The sequence below is a fragment of the Pleurodeles waltl genome, chromosome 1_2 (genome assembly GCF_031143425.1).
Source record: "Pleurodeles waltl isolate 20211129_DDA chromosome 1_2, aPleWal1.hap1.20221129, whole genome shotgun sequence".
NCBI classification, from domain to species: domain Eukaryota; kingdom Metazoa; phylum Chordata; class Amphibia; order Caudata; family Salamandridae; genus Pleurodeles; species Pleurodeles waltl.
The window spans coordinates 881,432,598-881,453,576 of NC_090437.1; the positions used below are offsets into that span (position 1 = coordinate 881,432,598).

Consider the following 20,979-nt stretch of genomic DNA (forward strand, 5'->3'; position numbering starts at 1 on the left):
AATGAGAGTTGCTGCCCCCCGCCTGACTCTCTGACGATGTGTCAGTCATAGATACTTGAACCTGGGCACTGGCTTTTAATGTCCAAGGCTATCAAAGATGCTCCCCCTCATCATAGGGAGGAGAGCCTGGAGGTACTTTGCCATGCTGAAGGGGTCACACCCATAGCAACTGTGACATATTCAGCCCGGCAAAGTTCAGCTCAGGCAGCAAGGAGCCTGCCATTTAGCACACGTCTAGCTCCTGGCTGTCTCACATGGCCAACAAGAGTGTCTGTCAGACTGGCCTTTGCTTTGATATTGTCAGGAATAAGGTGGGTGGGCATGGCACTTCTCCCTGTTAGGACAGGGCATGACTGGAGCAATGGTTCAACATACCTTTAGGAAACATAGTTTCCAACCCAGAGTTAGCTACTACGTCTCTTACCTACTTACTCAAAAGGCCACAGAGGTCCCTATTTTTCTACTCAATAGACAGGAAGTGGCAAAGGAAGACTTTCTCCTAGATCAGTCACCACAGAGGATAGCCAATGCAAAGCTTCTATGCTACGCAGGGCCAACTTTAGGTTTATGCAGCTATAAGCACATTGGCAGGTCTATTATTCCCTCATGTATCTACATAAAATAAATCCAAGGGTACTATTGGCTTATCTTAGATGTGGGGCGGAGGGCTCTACAATTCATATGATTTGCTCATGCAAAGTATTAGGAAGTTATTGGTATGGGAGCTCTGTGTAGTTGTTTACCCGACTTGAAAACTCCTGATGCAGTAGCAATCCTAATGGGTGGATCAAGTCTCTTGGGTTAACCTCCAAATGGGCTAGAAAGGCCTGGTTTATAGGAAGCCTGATAGCGAGATCCATTATTACAACTAATTGGTGATCAACCTCACCCTGACATACCATCATTGGAAAGATAAGTTGGGCCTAGTGGTTAGCTAGGAGAAAAGTTATGCAAACTGAGCTGATTCACTGAACAAATTCAACAAAACATGGAGCTGTTTTATTGAACTGGTGGGGCAACAAAAGATGTGCAGTTTGTTATTAGATGTGTTATTTGATTTTTGTAGGGGGAGACCTGCATGCATTTTATTAGGCCATTCCTTTTTCTGTTAGCATTATGAATGAACCGGTTGGCAATTATGTGATATGAAATTGATTATGCCATGATTTTGCACAGATGTGTGTTTCTTGTATATTGTATGTTGTGAGCCAAATTAAAAAAATAAAAAAAGGAAAAAAAGGTTAGTTGGCTGACCTCTTCTGTCAGCTACAGGGACACAGCAAGCTTCCAGAGCCCTCCTCCTGCAACTGCTCAGCTGAGCAGCACCAACTGGATAGGCCTGAGCCCTGCTGCTGGCCTCTGTTGGAGTGAGCCCTGATCTCCAAGAGGTGCCCCCAGGCCCTAAACACTTGGCTTGGATCAGTCAGAGCTCCTCCTAGATAAACTGTGAAGCTTTGAGCTTCTTGTGACCGTGAAGTGACTTCTTCACGTCAAGAATCGACAGCCTATGACAATAAAAAAATTAAATGTAAAAGAAAAACATTGCATATAATGTTACTAGTACATTACAAGTGATCCCTGACAGGCAGATGTACTTAGAAGAAGAAAAAAAACCTTCTGAGTTTTAATGTACATCATAGGAAAATATGATTCTTTGCGCACAAAGAATGGTAATTATTGGCTTTTAATTACTGTACCTCAAAGATGTAGTTTAAATACACTAAGGGAAAGAGTAGAAAGACAAAAACACTGGCAAAAGTAAAGTATTGGCAAAGCGGCTATGGCACTAAAGTGCACTGCACTTCTTTTTAGATTGATGTGCATGCGCTCAGGAAAAATGCCATCACTCATACGTGTATTTCTAACTTATGATTTGTTATGATTACATAAGAATGGCGAAATAACTAAAGAAGTCTGCAGGCGAGACCTACATATTCATACATATATATATTTACATATGAAGAGGGCCTTTGGATCAGCCCTCTCCATCCATCAGTATGTTCAGCTGTCATTCACATTTTCTATCTGCCCACCATGGAACACAGCAGAGAACAGAAGGTCTGCCAACTTTAGCCATTGGCTCTCTTGCACTGTTAGTGATACCACTTTGCTGATTTGCACATGCACCTCCACTAAGACGTTTTTTTTTTACTATTGTTTTTACATTATAAGTCATTCTTGTGTGTTTAAACTTTGACATAAAGTAGAATTCCACACAAGAGCAAACCCTCCCTTTTTTCTTTTTCTCCACGGGGCAAACATTTTCCCATAAAAAACCCTTCCCCTACACTACCACCAAGTGTGAAGTTGAATTGTTCTGTTTACCATCCTGGTAAGGGAGTTACTCCTGCACTGTGCTGTAGTAAATTTACAACCATTTCCAGGGTTGGATAGGAGCTTGCGAATGCCACAAATATACATGTTTGATCCCAAACTCCAAAGGCAAACCATGCCTTGGAACGCCCTCTTGCCACCCCTTGAGTGGGGACTAGTACACAGTTAGGCAGCTGCATGTTTTCCTTTGTTATTTTTGAAGTATATGTTTGCAATAAAAATGTAAAATAACAATCGTAATACCATGCCAAGGCCAGACTTATTGGCTTTGCCAATGATTGCTTTATGTATATTTTTGGAGCACTGAAAAGCTTCAGTGATGGGGCCCCATGCGTTACATTTCCCTACTCAGTTGTACTCATTTCGTTGACCATGTAAGGATGAAAAACGGAGTTTGCTCTCCTGTGGCTCAAACCTGTGTCCTTCGGGCTGGATGCAGGCCCCTGCAGTGGGTGAATCAAACCACCTCACGCCTTCCATCCATACACTTGCTGGCAGAAGGAGCCAGTGTTTACATTACAAAGAAGTAGTATTTATTTGAAGCTTTAGAACAGAGGCCTAATTAAAGGTGCCCCATTAACATCCGTCACACGGTGGACAAAGGCTTTTCAGCTTCAATGTGGCTTGATGCAATTCAATGCTCATGTATCTGTAATGTGTTTATGTTTGTAGGTTGGAGACATGGTGACCACGTCATCTTTGGAGAGTACACTCACTCTCAGAAGCCCCTTCCTTGGAACATTCTTGTTTGTACAAGAGTGTTTGAATGTGGCTCTCTAGTGAAAGGAACAACCCTTGAGGTTATACTGGCATTTTAATTCCATATTGAAACGCTGTTTGCTGACTACATTCTAAAGAGCGGCGCTCCCCTAAACATAGAGCCAAAAAATCCTTATTGCATGGCCTGATAGAGTTCACTCCAGGATTAGCAGCCTTTACTACTTACTCTCAGCTGTACAAAACGAACATGACACGAGGGTCCACTCGAAAGAGAACAGTGTCTTTTGTCAAGCACATCATTCAGAACACTAAAGGAATTAGTCAAAAATGCTTTTGTTGTATTAAGGCATTTTGGGACAAATGGTCTTTATATAAAACCCTCAAAATAATAATGAAATACATGCAACAACAAGCTGAGAAAGAGAACATTTTGCGCAAAGACAGATTAACAAATGGTCGTAGAACCATTCTAAACCACTTTGTGAGCGTCAGCAATTTAAAGGTTACATAAGTGCAAACTAGATGTGAACAAATTTGTGCAAGAAGCCCTGGCAAAGGTGTGTGTGGCTAGCACAGAAGAAATAGCATCTCTTATCCTCAAAGGGATTAATTCATCTTCTGCAATCTCTCTGGCGTCCCTGTGCACCAGTCAGGACCTGGCTTGTAGCTGCCATAGGTAAACTTGCATTGAACGAGTGGACAGGGTGCCCACTGCATGCAATGTTCCTTCTCATGTTCAGCTCTTGCAGAGTACAAGCACTGGACTACACCATTTTACCGTTTTCCACGAAGACATTAAATCAATGAGATTTCTTTGGACAGATCTATTATAGGCAATCTATGGATTGCACTATGTCAGTGCTTCTTGACCCGTGGCCTAGGAACTGCTGGGGGTCCACGAAGTCTACTAAGAGGTTCCACAACTGCTTAGAAAATAAAATTATATTAATAGATTAATAAGGTGTATATAATTAAGACACAAAATGTACAATTGAAAATGTTAATTCTGTAAATATGAAGGAATATGAAACTGGAGTCTACAAATTAAGTTACTACCCTCTGATTGATTCACGGAAGCAGTGCAAGTGCGTGAACAAAATACAGGATGGGTGATGAGTGGCCTCAGTTGAATTTAGAAAAGCCTAGGGTGACCACACGTCGGACTGTCCCGGTGTCCCGACGCTTCTCTTAATTTTAAACAAGTGTCCCGGTTTTTGGGACAAAGGTCAGATCAGTAATTAAATGTCCCGGTTTTTGGGGCAAAGGTCAGATAATGTAGGGAAACATAAGTAAAGTATGAAATAATTAAAGTAATTTATCTGTTACTGGCAGACAACACAGTCCCCTGTCTGCTCCCAGCAGAGAGAGAGTGGGGAGCAGAGAGAGGTGGATGGGGGCGGGTTGGGGGTGCACAGTGGGAGGTCAAGCCATTGCTAATTTTATATATGTAGTCTTGTAAATGTGTGCATGTCTGTGTGTGGGTGAGTGTGTGTATATATATATGTATAGGCACGCATTCACATATCTACGCAAAAAAAAACGGGACAGGCCAGATATAAAAGTGAGAGTAATGTCTTTAGTCCTTCTTTTATGTCTGACCTGTCCCGGTTTTTGATCCTCAAAATCTGGTCACCCTAGAAAAGCCCTAACCTTCCCATTAAAAGTTAGACAGAATTAAATGCAAAATTTCATTATTAGATTTGTTTGATATATGCTTGCTTTTGTATTTTTTTAAGTATTATTTTGCAGTTCAAATTATCGAAAATGTTTAAGCTCAGATCCCCGCCTGGCTTCCAGTAATTACTTGTCGGAGCTCCTAAATTCCCATAATGATTCAGTGGGGGTCCCCCAGGTTCCAGTAATGATTAACGAGGGGTCCACAGAAATCACAGGGTTAAGAACCATTGCACTACATCAAGCATATGGCTTGAGGCCCAGGGGCCTTATGATCTCCGCAGGCTCCTCCTCCCTGATGCTCAAGAAATTCAGTTAATTATAAAGCATCGGGCACACGAGCTAAGGCACAATGGAACAAGCTGCGCACTCACTGCTAGGCCGACTCTTCTCGCACATGAAGGTTTTTTTCTGTCCTTCCTGTAGGAAATCTAAACTCTCAAATCTGTAATACAAAACCGATTAACTGCAAAATGTATGAGTACACTTCTGTTAATCCGCACTGGCTGTGAAGGGGCCGATTCATGAGGCTTTCTTTCATGAGGAGGTGTGACTCACTCCTGGAAGTTCAGGCGAAGATAAAAGCGCATCACTACTACTCACAGAAACATCTCTATCAATCAGGTCTAGAGTTTCAACATTTAGAAGAATTATAGTCTCATGCCTGGTAATCCTTGTTGCAAAACCCCAAGTACAGTTCTATTTCCGCTTGGAGGCGGGAATAAAATTGACTTTCTTCCTTATGGCAGGTAAAGCCCTCACCATGGTCTTACCCAGAGATCCAATCAGGAAGCAATAGAGCTGCTTTCGCCATGACAGCACTTTTCCCACATCCAGTTTCTCCATGGACAAGGATCAATCTTCGGTTTGATGACTGCACACAGTATTTCAGGTTCTGAAAGAACTCATCCCTTCCAATGAAGTCTTTCACCCTGTAGGAGAGAGAGCGAAATTACACTTACGCAGATATCGATTTGCTATTTAATTTCATTTAATAAATACATTTCTGTTTGCAACAATCCGGCAGAAGAGAAATCTACGTAGTCAGCATAAGTGTAAGGAAACAGGAAATCAAGCATGCTACGTGTCTTAATTTCTTTAGCAAATAGCACTCAAACACATGCCAGAGCCGAAAAACCCTTGTCAGTCAAACAGTTCATTGAATTCGACATTAGAAAAACACAGTTCACAGTATTGTGAAGATATATCTCATTACTGATCATTTGAATGTGTAAAGAAGGGCATTCTGGGTAGGCACGTTCGAAAAGGTTCTTCATCTTTTTTTAAATACTTTAGGTAGAAAGTATCTTTAGAAGAGACAAAAACTTTAGCGGTTAATACAGTTATTATTTTATAACTCTGATTATTTGCATAGCTGTACAAGCCACTGATTAAGCAAACTCAGAGCATGAATACAAGGGTTGCCCATGACCGGGTGTGGCAAAGTCAGTACTTAGTGTACTTAGTGTAACTACCTTTGATGGCAAATCCTAAGTGGAATTGTACGCAAATATGTTCAATACAAAACAAGTGAAGCAGTGGTTTGTAAATTTGCAACTAGGGTTTCATGCAGCGAAATGCAACGTGATCTTATTTGATGATCTTAAGATGGTGAAATATTGTGACATGGCCACAGAAAGAGTGGGAGAAATGTAGGATCCTGTACAGAATGGTATATTTAATGATAACAGGAGACTGTGTCATATCCTTGAAACTTCAATGGTCAGCATGAAACAGACCACAACTGCACCTGTCATGCAACACACACAATTGGACTACCTTTAAATAACTCTCCAGGATAGTCCTCAGCTCTTAACACTTTATTTCAAATCTGCCACTCATAAGAATAAATTGTGCCCTCTGCCACAAGAGTCCCTCTCTGGACAAGCCCTTACACCTGTACTCAACATTGTCAATACTTCCCTCGCGCTAGGTATTGTCCACATTTTCAAAACTACCAGATCTTACCACATTTGAGAAAAAAACTTGTAAACTCTTTGATCTTGCACACCATTAGAAAGGCATTGCACATTTGGCACTCATATAAGTCAACTCAAATGTGATTAGACATGTCTATCAATTAAGTGATTTAAAATGTCAGGAGTGATAAAATATGTGAGGTCATAAGCAGTGCATGGCAGGGTGAAAGTAATAGTTAGGGTTCTAAATGTTTGTTTGATTTTTTACCTAATTTCAACACCTAACTATAATGCCACTTTAACCTTTGTTTTTCAGTACATTTCTAGGTTTTTTTTTTCAACAAAAGTTAGGACCTAGTTTCCACAGGCAAAGCATTTTATATTTTGCTAATAATTTTGGCACCATCTGACAAATCTTCATGAAATTTCCAAAACTAGTTTGCCACTCACTTCAGCTGCTGTCTCATCGGGGTGATCTGTCAAGTGTGGACAGAGAAAAAAGGAGGGTCCCAAAACGTGGTTTCCTCATTCATTTTCCCATAGAGATTTTAGACACAACTACAGCCAAACCACTGGTCAGAATTACACCAAATTTGTCAGAAAGCTTGATCTTGGTCCAGAAAGATCTCTTTTCGTAATTTGGTGTAAATCTGTTCAGTAGTTTTAGAGTTATTAAAGAAAAATATTTATGCATATCTAGGGACGCAGAGGCTCAGCAGATCCCACAGAACTCATGATGAAAAAATTTAATTAAAAAAAGAAAAGACAAAGGGGTAGGGTAGGAATATCCTGCCCCCATAGGACTGGTAGTGGGGTCCTATAGGGACAGGGGCTGGGGGCCAAAAACGTATTTTTTCAATTTTGCAGAAAATTTGCAGAGGATCAGCGAATCTGTGGCAAAATTAAAACAAAACAGGCAAGGTTTCTGTGGTAAATAAGCCACATAAATCAAGATACTTTTAAACAAAGTATAGTTTATTCGACCTACACAAGCGGTGCGGTGCCCGCAGCTTCTCCTTTTTCTCCCAACCTTCTTTTTTTCAATTCGCGAGCGCGTTTTTTTTTTAGAATACAACAATAATAACCACATATTCAAAAATCATAAACTGTTCAGATTAAACAAGAACATAAAAAAGAATTAACCAATAGCTCGACAAAAGCTAAGAGAAATACGTTCAAGCAAGATTACAATTTTTTTTTTTTAAATAAAACATAAAAATTAACTGTAACTCAAGAGAGGAATACATTTCAGACACTATAAAAAAAATCAAAAGTTTTCAATTCAATTTCCCGCCATCTCTCACGTAGTCATTCAGATAAGCAGGAGGTCTTCTCACTCTACCACTTCCCTTCTTAAATTCTGTCTTATTTTCTTCATTCTCCACACCAGTTTGTCCCTCCAAAACCTCTATGTTATTGTCATCCTCATGCGAAGTGTCAGCATCCGGTGAATCCGCTCCCTCACCACCTCCCCCAGATAGCATAAACCCACTGCAACCTCCATCTTCATTAGTAACGATTATATTTCCTGCACTTCCACCACCTCTCTCATATAAGGCCACCCTCCTTTTGTTCCATATAGTGCCATTCGCCAAAACAACACTGAAATTTCCTACGTGTTTAACCTCAAAAGGACCGCGAAACTTTGTCCAACCTGCACCCACTCGTCCATCCTTGACTTTCACCCAATCACCAACTTGTATCCCAGAGTAACCTCCTGTCAGTGACGTCTCCCTTTGATTCCCTGGTTTGATTCGATCGCCCTCCAACCAACCAGGCACTAACTTTGATCTGGCCTTACGCCCTCTCATGAACTCAAAAGGTGTTCTACCCTTATCTCTCAGCTGCGTGGTGCGATGAGCCCATATCGCCTCTTGCAAAACAGAACTAACACTTTGGTTTCCTTGCACCGCCAACTGAATTGTACCCTTGACCATACGATTCATGCGTTCCACAATACCATTGGCTTGTGGATTGTAGAGTGCAGTACGTTTATGGGTGATACCATGGGTCAACAGAAACTCTCATCTCCAGGGAGATCAACTGTGTACCATTGTCAGTATTGAGTGTATGGGGACACCCTTCTCTTTGAAAAAAACCCTTTAATACAGAGATAGTACTTCTTGTCGACACTTCCCTCATAAACTCAACCTCCAACCATTTAGAAAACACGTCCACTAGGACTAAAGCAAATTTTTTTTCGTGTCCCAAACCAGGCAATGGCCCAACAAAATCCATACAAATAGTGTGCCATGCTTCCCCTGGATCCTCAATATGTCCCATCCAAGTTCTTTTCCCCAGCTTTAACCTTTTTTCACTTTCCTTACACTGAACACACTCTTCCACCCATTGAGCAGTTTGCAAATCGACCCCTGGCCACCAAAAGTTTTCCTTAACTCTTCTTTGAGTCAGTGTTTGTCCTAAATGCCCTTCATGTGCCAAATGTATGATTTTTCTCCGTAACTTTTCCGGAGGTACAAATCTATCACCCCTCATTATTACACCTCCATCCCCCAACGACAACTCATCTAGAACCTTGATGTAGGGCCTTACAGATACCGCCACAGCACTCTCTCTTCTTCCTCCCTCAACAATCATTTTACTCACGCACTGCATTACCGAGTCATCCCTCAATCCTTGCAACCACTCCTCTTTAGAGAAAGCTGCCACACCATGTTGTAACAATTCCTCCATCAATGCCACCGCTCCTTCTTCACCCTTCAAGAATTGTGCCTCCCCATCAACCAACTTCCAATCCACAGCCATGCGTGAGAGAGCATCAGCTTGTATGTTCCTCCAACCCTGAATGTATTCCACGTTGTATACATACTCCTGCAAGCGAGCTGCCAATCGGGCCAATCTCGCAGAACCCTTACCCGCACCACCAGCTGATAAAACCTTGACTAAAGGTTTGTGATCAGTTCTTAACTTAAAAGAAACACCCCACAAGAATGTTCTAAAATATTCTACAGCCCATGCAGCTGCTAAAGCCTCCCGCTCAATCACAGAGTAGTTCCTCTCACTCTCAGTGAGAGAGCGTGAAGCAAAAGCTACCGTCCTCTCTTCACTGCAGTGAACTTGAGACAGAACTGCACCTACACCAGACACACTAGCATCTACAGTCAGTATAGTGGGAGAAGAAGTTTCAAAGGGTACTAAAATCTTTGCAGTACACACCTCTTGCTTAATGTTGTCGATACATTCTTGCTGCACATTTGACCACACAAAATTACAACCTTTGCGCAACAATATTCTCAACCCCTCCGTTTTGTCAGCGAAATCCTGAACAAATTTGGAGTAATATTCAATGAGACCCATAAAGGACCTCAACTCATCTTTGTTCTTTGGTGACGGAGAGAGTTTGATCGCCTCCAACAAATCTTTCTTTGGTTTAACTCCTTCACACAAAATGGTGTGTCCCAAATATTCAATCTCTTTGGTCAAGAAAACACACTTCTCTTTTCTTAACGTTAAACCCACCTCCAAAAGTTTCTTTAATACCTTCCTCAGAATTTGGTTATGTTCCTCAACAGTTGACGCAAAAATTAAAATGTCATCCTGAAAAAATAAGACATTAGTGAAACCCTCAAAAACATTTGTCATCATACGCTGAAAAACACTTGCAGCTGAAGATAATCCAAAGGGCATTCTAACAAAACGGAAAGTACCATCCATGGTGATAAATGCTGTAACATCGCGTGAATTGTGGTGTAGTCGTATCTGATGATAGGCACTTTTGAGGTCTAATTTTGAAAAAAAACCTCCTCCATTAAGTAAGATAATGAGTTCATTGATGTTCGGTAGAGGGAAGTTGTCTGTCACTATGTTTTGATTGACACTGCAGAGGTCCACACAAAACCTCAATTGCCCATTAGATTTCCTCGTAATGACCACTGGCGAAGTCCATTCTGGAGATTCAACCGGTTCAATGACTCCCTCCTTCAACATTTCTTTCAACATCTTGCTCACCTCTTCCCTAACAACAATAGGTACTTTCCTCACTTTGTGTTTCACGGCAACGGTACCTTGTTTCATACGAATCTTATGAACATAACCCTCTAATTCTCCTAACTCCTCTCGAAACACCTCCCCCACTTCCTCCAGAATCGCATTGACATCTCCATCATCCACTACCAAGATTTGTTCCTTACCTCTGGGATTCACAATTATATTCAAGTCATATTGGTGCATCCAACCCAAAATTGGTGGCCCAGACTCAGCCACATACACTTTGCCAAAGGTTTCTCTTGATTTGAAGCCTATGGCGGTCGGAAAGAAACCCAAGATCTCAATTTCCTCCCCTTGGTAGCCCCCAGGACATATGTCTTTAGACCTCAATCCAATCTGAGGCCAGTTCTTCATGAAGATATCTTTGGGAACTATTGTGTACTTAGATCCAGTATCCACCATCAGCTCAACCCTCACCTTTCCAACAGTGAACCATGCTTTGGGCCTACTTTCTCTCTTACCGCAGTAACCTTTATCAACCTCACCTAGGCTAAGAATGCGGTCCACCATCTCATCTCTCTCCTCACACACCGCCACTCCTTTTGACTTTGACCACTCAACGCACACACGTGCATAATGACCTTTTCGCCCACACTTTCTACATTCCTTCCCCACTGCAAAACACCCCTTAAAATCACTACTGTGTAAACTACTACCACATCTGTTACACTTCTTCTTATTCGCACACATTTTCTGAGTTTTCAGAACATCTTGTGTTTTCTTCTCTACCAAAGCCACACTGTTGCTTTTGTTTCCTACATCTCCCACAACCTCCTGGAAGACTTGTTGCTCCCTACCCCCATTGCCATATCTTCCCATCTCCTTCATGCAAAGTTCAGACTCTTCCACAACTTTTGCCATGTCAACAGCATCTTCAAAAGAAGGATTCTTAGCAGCCCACAGCCTTTCTTGAATCTTTCTGCTCTTACACTGAACCATTAATTGGTCCCTAATCATCTCGTCGCACATCTCCCCAAATTGACATTTAACTGACAACTCCCTTAATCTGGATACAAATTCTTCAATAGACTCCCCCACTCTCTGTGGTTGTGTATAAAACTTGTACCTTGCCAAAACCACATTGGTTTCTTTAGCAAACCTGTTGCTCAATCTTAATCTAGCCTCCCTAAACTCATCTGGAATGCGTGCCCCATTGTCTGTAGCCACTGGCATAAATTTGAACAACCTTTGCGCCTCTGATCCAAGACAGTTCAATAAAATCGCTTTTCTACGTGCAGGAGAAAACTCTTCACTGTCCAACGCCAACAAATAGTTGTCAAACATGTCTATCCAGTCCTCCCACTGGATCGCTGGCGTACCTGGATGTGTAAGAAAACAAGGTGGTGCAGTAATTGAGACGTGCTCCATTGCTCACAAAAAAAAATGAGACCAGACGAGATCTTTGCAATGCTGTGAAGTGTTTTACGCTTATCCACGTTGGTGACTCCAACAATCCAGAATATCTATTACTGCTCACCGCTAAAATCAAGTCACATAACAACAAAAAAATACACGGAAATTCTCACCGCCAACAGTAAGAGTTTTAGAGATAACTTCTTCCTTAATTCTTCTTCCTTCTTCCTTAATTCTAAGGAAACCAGCAGGAAAAACTTCCAATTTCTAGGGTAGTTTCCCCCTAAATTCCTTGCTGGTAACTGGTGACTTTTCCTTTAAAATCACCAGCAGCAACTCTTAGATCCAGGAGTGACTTCACCTTTAAAACACTCCCCTTTAAGAAATTCACAGCAGCTCTTAGCAAAACGCCACACCTCTTTCTCCTGAAAGAGGGCGTTGTTCCTGGAAGACCTTCGTCGGACATCAGCCTGCCTGAACAACGCCGCTCGGTAGGTCGATATCTTCGTTATCCCACCTTCGTCGCCAAAAGAATGTGGTAAATAAGCCACATAAATCAAGATACTTTTAAACAAAGTGTAGTTTATTCGACCTACACAAGCGGTGCGGTGCCCGCAGCTTCTCCTTTTTCTCCCAACCGTCTTTTTTTCAATTCGCGAGCGCGTTTGGGACTCGAGTAACGCTCGAGCTCCCCTCACGCGCCCACACTAATATTACAGTTTCCCACCAGGTTGGGGCGGGGTGAATTTATATACATATTTGGATAAAGCAGCACATGTGGCCCCACTTCCGCAGGCCCATTTGGACCCCTGGGACCTCATCTGATTATAAGTAATGGGCTCACACGGGAGCAACTCTGACGTGGAGTTCTGCAGAGGACAGTTCCACCATATGTACTGGTGCGTGCACCTGGCCTTGCACTGTACACAAGAAATTCGGTTGAAAGGGATTTCTAAACAATTAATTCCTGGGATGTCACTGACCATGTCATGAATGATGTAATATGTGAGGTCCTAAGCCGTGCATTGAGGGGGTGTAAGTTATAGTTAGCTGAAATAACTGTAACTGCTAAATGTCTATTATTTTGTGTGTGTGAAATCTGAATCCAACTATAATGTCCCTGTAACCTTTGTTTTTGTCAGTGAATTTCTATGGTTTTTTTTTCCAAAAATCTATTTCCTCACTATAATGTACCTGTAATCTTAGTTTTTTCAGTAGGGGAAAATGAAATATATATATATATACACACTTCAAAAACCAAAGGTTTCAAGGGCGTTATAGTTAGGTTCTGAATTTACTCACAGAAAACCACAGCAGAAATTTAGCAGTTATAGTTATGGTTAGCTGAAGTAACTATAACTCGTGTACTATGGTAACTATAACTCCCCCCCACCATGCACAGTTTTGTCCTCAATCTTTCTGCAAATGTTACAATGATATCATAAATTATGTTATCAAAGATGTTTTAAGTGATGTAATATGTGGGGTAATTAGTAGTGCATGGGAAGGTTGCAAATTATAGTTACCGTAGGGCACGAGTCAGAACCTAACTATAATGTCCCTGTAACCTTTGTTTTTTTTTAAGTGAATTTCTATGGTTTTTTAATTATTTTTCCTAACTATAACATTCCTGTAACCTTGTGTTGTTTCAGTGAATTTCCATGTTTTTTCAATTTTTTTTATGTTCAGTAATTTGAATTACTTTATGTTAATCCAACCACTGCATGCGGCCAGGCCCCTTCGGCAAACCCTCATTAAGCACCAAATCCTGCACCACATACGGCCTTTGGCCATGCGCAGCGAGGTTTGGCCAAAGGGCCTGGCCACAGGCCAGGCTCTGCAGCCAACCCCCTTTAAACACCGAACCCAGCACCACACACAGCTTACGGCTGTTTCCGCTGGGGGTTAGCGGCAAGGCCTAGCCTGTGGCCTGTCCCTGCAGCCTACCCCCTATGATCACCCAACCCCAGGCCACGCATGTAGTGCTTCTTTTTTTACGTGGGAGATGTGATCATGTTCCTGTGCATTAAGAACACAACTCCAAACTGGAGGGAAACAAGCTGGGGTGTCCTTTTAGTAGGCTGTTCATCGTCCTGGGAAAAGGGCAGGAAGATGTTTCATACCACTAATGTATATGGGTTTGGGATAAACAGGTGGGGCTACTAGTGTTGGAGTGTGACTTTTAAAATTAATATTAGCATGAAAAGCTTGCAATATAATGTGTAATGAAGCTGCATAGAAGATATGTTAACCTAGAAAAATAATGTACGCGTTTGAAATGTGCCCACGGGGAGTGGCCACCAATGTATACGATGATTAATGAAACTGACTAATAATGAATTAACAATGTACTAATGTATGATTTTGTATTAGCATTAAGAGTTTTGTATTAGGGTTTTTGCTAAGTTAATCACTAGGCCTTAGTTAGCGAGGGTCTGGGCCTAGCTGCCTGGTCTCATATTAATTGTGTTTTTCTAACGTGCAATGTGCTGCTTTCCTGAAGGACACAAAGCAGTACTTTTCCAGAAGCTAGAGATATGTGTGTAGCTGTAGTAAATTCTTTCTCATGGGACCCAACTTGTTCAAGGAGACATTCTTGCCAAGTGCAACAGTGTAATTCGCAACAGGTGCAAGGTCGCCTGGACTAAGAGAAGACAATGGAACTACTGACTGGAGTGACAAGTGTAACTTTTCTTACCTGACATTCCACCCTTTGGAGATGTCAATCACAGGAGCAAATCAACTGCATGAGAACTGTGTTCGGTGAAAATTCTAGTAATGTGTGTGACTGATTATTGGACAGAGATAACGATGCACCAAATATTGCCCAATGGGAAATTAAAGACTTGTTCGACAGATTTGATATAACGGCGTGACCCGAAAAGAAATCAGCCATTCTTCCTAGCCATTATTATTGAGCCATTCTTCTCTGTTCTTCCTCACCAAACCTTGCCATTACCATTCTGAGAGACTTTGGGGGTTATTCTAACTTTGGAGGAGGTGTTAATCCGTCCCAAAAGTGACGGAAAAGTGACGGATTTACCACCAGCCGTATTACGAGTCCATTATATCCTATGGAACTCGTAATACGGCTGGTGGTATATCCGTCACTTTACCGTCACTTTTGGGACGGATTAACACTCCTCCAAAGTTAGAATAACCCCCTTTGTCTTTGGCTGTCTTATACTTAAACCATCCTCACCTTATTCCTTGCCTGTTATGCACTTCACCTCCTTATGAGGGAAGAGCCTTTTCTTGCTATGCCCTACTGAGATTTACCTGTTTTGTCCTGGCTGATGGCGAATCGACTGATGTCCTGAGGATGAAGACTGATGCTGTTTGCTGACTCATTCGGATGGGTAACTATCTGATGAAATTGTTATTGTCTGTTTGCCTTTCCTTTCTAGGTACCAACTGCTCGTTTGATAGAGACCATAGTTAGATGTTTTCCAAATTCATGTTGCCAAATTGTTTTGCATGAAGACCAACATGCTGATGCTAATTCGAGGTTAGTTATGGAGTTCACTAATATCGGATGCCAATAAACAAATGACTGAATTCTTGCTTTGTTGAATAATGTACTAATGATATTCTGCTAAAGTTGCCTCATGTTAATGTCGTGCTTTATTCTAATGTTCATGATCTATGCTTTGATAAAGTTTTGCTCGATTTGCCGAGCTATAGTGGTTTTGATGTGCTTGCTATTGTTGAGACGAATAAACATGATTTTAGATTGTAACTAATAGGGAATAAATATCCTAACTCTTACTAGATTTGTTGTGGTTACTCATGGCTGAAAGGTCATGGTGAGTTCGTTGTATTGATCTATATTATAGGTTATTGATTAACTGGATTGATTCGTTATTGTGCAGATTGATGAGGTTATTGATCTATTGATTGCGATGCCAAAAGATATCTCGTCCTGGGAAGTCCCCAAAAGTGGTCAAAATGTTCATTGGCCTAGACGTGTCTCATTGTAAGTTTACTTATCAAGGTTCTGACGCGTTATCACTAGGACATCTTTTATCCTTGTAGTTTTTAAAAGGGAGAACACGATCTCTGGTCTCAGCAGAAGATGACAACAAAGAACCTACATGTCACAATCACAACATGAGATAATGCGCTTGCAAAAGCAAGGATGCAAACATCTCTTTCAAGGATTACATATAACGTTTCAAGGTGGAAATGCAGAGAAAACACATGTGGTTTGCCTTGGCACTGTGCAAGAAGTTAGGATGACTAATACTTTACAAAATTGGAGCTTCAACTTGGGCACCTGCTTTGTTTCATTCTGTAAGTGCTTCTCATTGAGGTTTAATTTCCATGAAATAAGCATCATGCTAGAATGAATCTTGCTGTGGGTATTTATCGAAGAAAAGGTCACAGTTTTGTGTAAAATGTCTACCTAACTGGAGTACTTTTTACTGGCTAATTAATAAGTTCTACCTCACTGAGTAAATGTATAGCGCATCTCCTATACTACAGCTGCATAAAGGACACCAAGATATTGTCTCTAATAAGCCTATGTGTCTGTAACTTTCCCAATGTGAATGTTCCTCGAGGGGTTCCATCAGATGGGATCACAGGGGGAGCCTCAAGGCCCCGGGGTCCGAGCTGGCTCCACGCCTCCTACGGGAGCTGACATTGTTCCTGCATGCAGGGAGCTGCTAAAAATGCAGCTCCCTGCGTGTGGGAGCAATCCTTTCATCTGTTTCCCTGCCCGCATGTCAGCGGGCAATGCGAACCGCCTCCATTAATTTAATAAAGCCCCGGGGAGGTAGTGGTCCCCAGGGCTCATTAGAGCCCATTGAGGGGGGTTTGCGTGGCCCCCTCCAAAATTAATATTAAGCCCTGGGGAGGTGATGGTCCCTGGGGCTCTTTAGCACCCTAGGAGGGAGCCCCAGGCTCCCCACTCCTTCATTTCTATTATATTTTTGGGTGTTTTCCTAGGACCTAGACCACTGAGGGGCTTTCTTTGAAAACAAGCGTGAGAGCCCACGGTTGTTTTTTTTGCCACAAACGTGCTGCGAATTCACTGCAAAAATGTTTAAACAAATATGGTTTTTGCCTTGGTTGGGTCCCTAGGGGACCCCAGGACCAAGGATAAGGGGTTTGTACACCCTGCACCCGTTTCTTTATTTTTTTAATCTTTTTTTGGGGACTCGGCTGAGTCTGACTCCCTAAATGGCTGCCAACACTTCCTGGTTGAGCTATAGTTACTTGATGTAACTTACTATAACTGCTGAATTTCTATCGTTTTGTGCAAGTAAATTCAGAACCTAACTATAACATCCCTGTAACCTTTGCTTTATTTCAGTGAATGTGTATGTTTTTTTTTATGTAAAGTAATTTTAATTATTATATGTTAATATGCCTGCAGCCACACCCTACACCATATAGCCACCCAAACCCACGTGCGCACACCCAAAGGACATGTGCGGTGGAGGTTGGCTGTAGGGCCTGGCCTGTGGCCAGGCCCAGCAGCCAACCCTCTATAATCACCCAAACCTGCGTTATGCACGCCCTTCATCCATGTGAGGTGGGTTTTGAAAGATAGAAAGAGGTTCTTTAGGTTCTGACAAATGTTATACTTAAAATGAGATATATTCTGACATGAAAAAGAAAGATGCATTTGTCCAGTTAAAAGAGTTTGATGACCTTTCTGTATGTACCTTAAATATTTGAAGTTGAAAATAAACTAAATCTGGGAAATGACCACTGACACACATAGACTGGAACCCTCGCCCTTTAGTGTGAGCATTGGAGACCTTAACTTCTAGGCCACAGGTACCTGCGTACACTGCAGTGTCCAGACATAACTATGACATGTAACTTAAAGATTTTGATGTATAAAAGACCTCAATGTTCCATCATTAGGAATGTTTAACATTCAAAACGTGAACAATTAAATAGACATACTAACATAAGATACCAAGATTTGAACCTTCAACCTACTGAGCAACAGTCCAACAGCTTCACAAGCAGAATAGAGGTGACTGTTTTTTTAAATTTGTTGATGACACTTTGAAGTTATTGCATGGAGAAGAAACCATTGCAGTAACAATCTATCTCTCTCTTCCATCCCTTTGTAGGATGGAAGAGAGAGAAAGAGTGACAGGACCATGGGGGGGGGTGGGTGGTTGGAGTCTGAAAGTCCCTGCAGTCCTAGCCACCTCACCACGTCCTGGGGGAGCCGGCAATGGCTGAAGCTGAGTCCTAAAATGGCTGCCAACACTTCCTAATTGAACTGTTGGCAGCCAATCAGATATCAGCACAGGATCAGTTAGATCTGCAGATCCTCCATGTCCCTAGATATCTATATTTGTAACCTACAATATCCAGAAACTACTGCACAGATTCACACCAAATCACAAAAAGCATGCTTTCTGGACCAAAAGCTAGCTTTCTGTCTAATGTGGTGTAATTCAGTGCAGCAGTTTGAGCTGTAGTCGTGTCCAAAGTCCCTGTGGGAAAAGGCATGGGGTAAATGCATTTTGGGACCCCCCTTTCTCTCGCCCCCCCTTGACAAAACTTTCAACACAACAGCTGAACTGACTGAAGTATGTTTAAAAAATTTCAAGTTGCATCAAAGTTATTGTCAAAACAAAAAGAGCTCTTCCTATGGAAACTAAGTCCTAGCTATAACTACCTACTGGCGACCACAAGTGGGTAATATATATCACTGAAAACAACAAAGGTTACAAGGACATTATGGTTAGGAACTAAAAAAGTAAGTAAGGTAACTATAACTTGTGCCCTCGCAATGCAAAGTTTTCTCATCAAACATTTTACTGCAAATGTTACAGTGATATTATCAATGATGTCACAGTAGATGTCATGAGTGCTGTAATATCTGGGGCAATTAGCAGTGCATGACGAGGTTACAGTTACCTTAGGGCGTGAGTTATAGTTGCTAGAAATAACTAACTATAACAGCTGAATTTCTATGGTTTTGTAGGTTTAAAATGTGAGCCTAAATATATTGTCCCTGTAACCTTTGTTTTTTTAGTTAATTTCTATGGTTTCTATCTTTTTAAAATTAAATTTCCTAACTATAATGTCCCTGTCACCTTTGTTTTTTTCAGTGAATTTCTATGGTTTTTTAACGTAACATAATTTTAATTACTTTCTGTTAATTCAACACATGCCGGCGGGGGTTGGCTGGGACCAACCCCCTAAAACCACCTAACCCTGCACCACACATGACCTCTGCCAGTGTGTAGTGAGGGTTGGCAGCAGGGCCTGGCCTGCGGCCAACCCCTAAAATCACCTAACCACGCACAGCTTTCAACCATGCGGCCAACCCCCTATAACCACTTAGCCCTGTGGCCTACCCACAGTACTCATTAAGTGCTTCTTTGTTTGGTAGAGATGTGATCATATTCCTGAACGTGTCTCCAAAATGGGTGGGAAACGTGTTCAGGGGGTCCTTTTAGTAAGCTGTTAATCTTCCTTGGAAAATGGTGGAAGGATGTTCCATATAACTCATGTATATGTAGCAGGGCCAAACAGGTGGGGCTTCTAGGGCATTTTACATACTTGCAGGTTTTCAAAGGGTGAACACAATCTCTGGTCTCAGCAGCAGCTCACGATAAATAACCCACTCCTCACAGTCACTACATAAGATACTGTGCTCAAAAACACAAAGAATGCAAACACCCCCTTCAAGGTTTACAGATAACGTTTCACAGTGGAAATGCAGAGAAAACACATTTACTTTGCCATGACCATGTGCACGAAGTTAGGATGATTAGCACTTTACAGAAGTGAAGCTTCAATTTGGGCACCTGCTTTGTTTTTATCTTTAAGTGTTTCCTGTTGAGTTTAATTTCTGGGAAATGAACTTTGTGCCAGAATAAATCCTGCCCTATCATAAATACTCGAAGCACAATTTATTATTTTTAATTTATGTTTATTATTTCCTGTGGGAGCTGGTATTGCTCCTGCACGCAGGGTACTGATGAAAATGCAGCTCCCTGCCTGTGGGAGCAATCTTTTCATCTCTTTCCCTACCCTCATGTCTGCAGGCAGGGAAAGAGATGAAAACTCCACTTCCAGCAAGCTGGAGCATTTTGACAGCTACCACTTGCTGGAAGCGGAGTGTTTTCTTTTGCAGCTCCCACCAAGTAAAAGCAAAGAGCTACCTCCCAAGGTTGGGAACATCGGGAGGTAGCAAGAGTTATACTTATTGTTATGCTTATGTTAATAAACTATAACTCATGGCCTAAAGTTACTTAATGGCACAAGTTAGTTTCTTCTGACAAATGTAACTCTAACTGCTGAATTTCTGTGGTCTTGTAGGGGTAAAACATCAACTTAACTATAACATCCCTGTACCCTTTGTTTTTTTCAGTAAACTTTAATTTTTTAACATAAAGTGATATATAAATACTGTGAGTTAATACAACCACCAACACATGCATGGCAGAGGTTGGTGGCAGGGCTGGCCTGTGGCCAGGTTCTGCGGTAAACCCCGCTGCCTGTACCCACCCTAATGCTGCGCACAGCCTTTGACTGTGTACAGCGGGCTTTGGTGTGTGAGTGGGTGTACTTTTTTCATTGGATTTTGGGCCTTCGGATCCCTCATGGATTTACACTGGGGAGGTCACAGTGACTGCTGCAGTCGATCTGTGGATCAACCAAAAAAAACTTGGGGCAATTTTTTCCCAAGAGGGTTCCCTCAAAGACCCCTCCTTCTGTCCTATGGGGTCAGGATACCTGTATCCTGACCCATTATGTTACCTTTCATTGCCCTCCTCCAATCTGCCCCGATGCAAGAATGAAAATGGCAGCTGCAACGTTCCTCTCAGGTTGTGGCCCGACAATCAATGCCTTGCTTTCCCCCAGACCAGTGGATCCTCAGCAAGTGGATCCATGAAGGATCCATATTGCTAGATATCTATATTTCATTTTCCTTTAATAACTTTAAAACTACTGAATGGATCTACACCAAACTACTAAAAGCACTCTT

General features: G+C 41.8%; 1 protein-coding gene across 2 annotated transcripts in view; it reads right to left on the bottom strand.

Annotated features, from left to right (window-relative positions):
• LOC138245589 (uncharacterized) overlaps nucleotides 1–20,979 on the bottom strand; it is a 1,324,589-nt gene that overhangs the window by 1,038,689 nt on the left and 264,921 nt on the right. For both annotated transcript variants that reach the window (XM_069199313.1, XM_069199321.1), the window contains one exon: nucleotides 5,502–5,660. In XM_069199313.1, coding sequence (XP_069055414.1) covers nucleotides 5,502–5,660 — 159 coding nt within the window. The remainder of the gene's footprint in view (nucleotides 1–5,501; nucleotides 5,661–20,979) is intronic.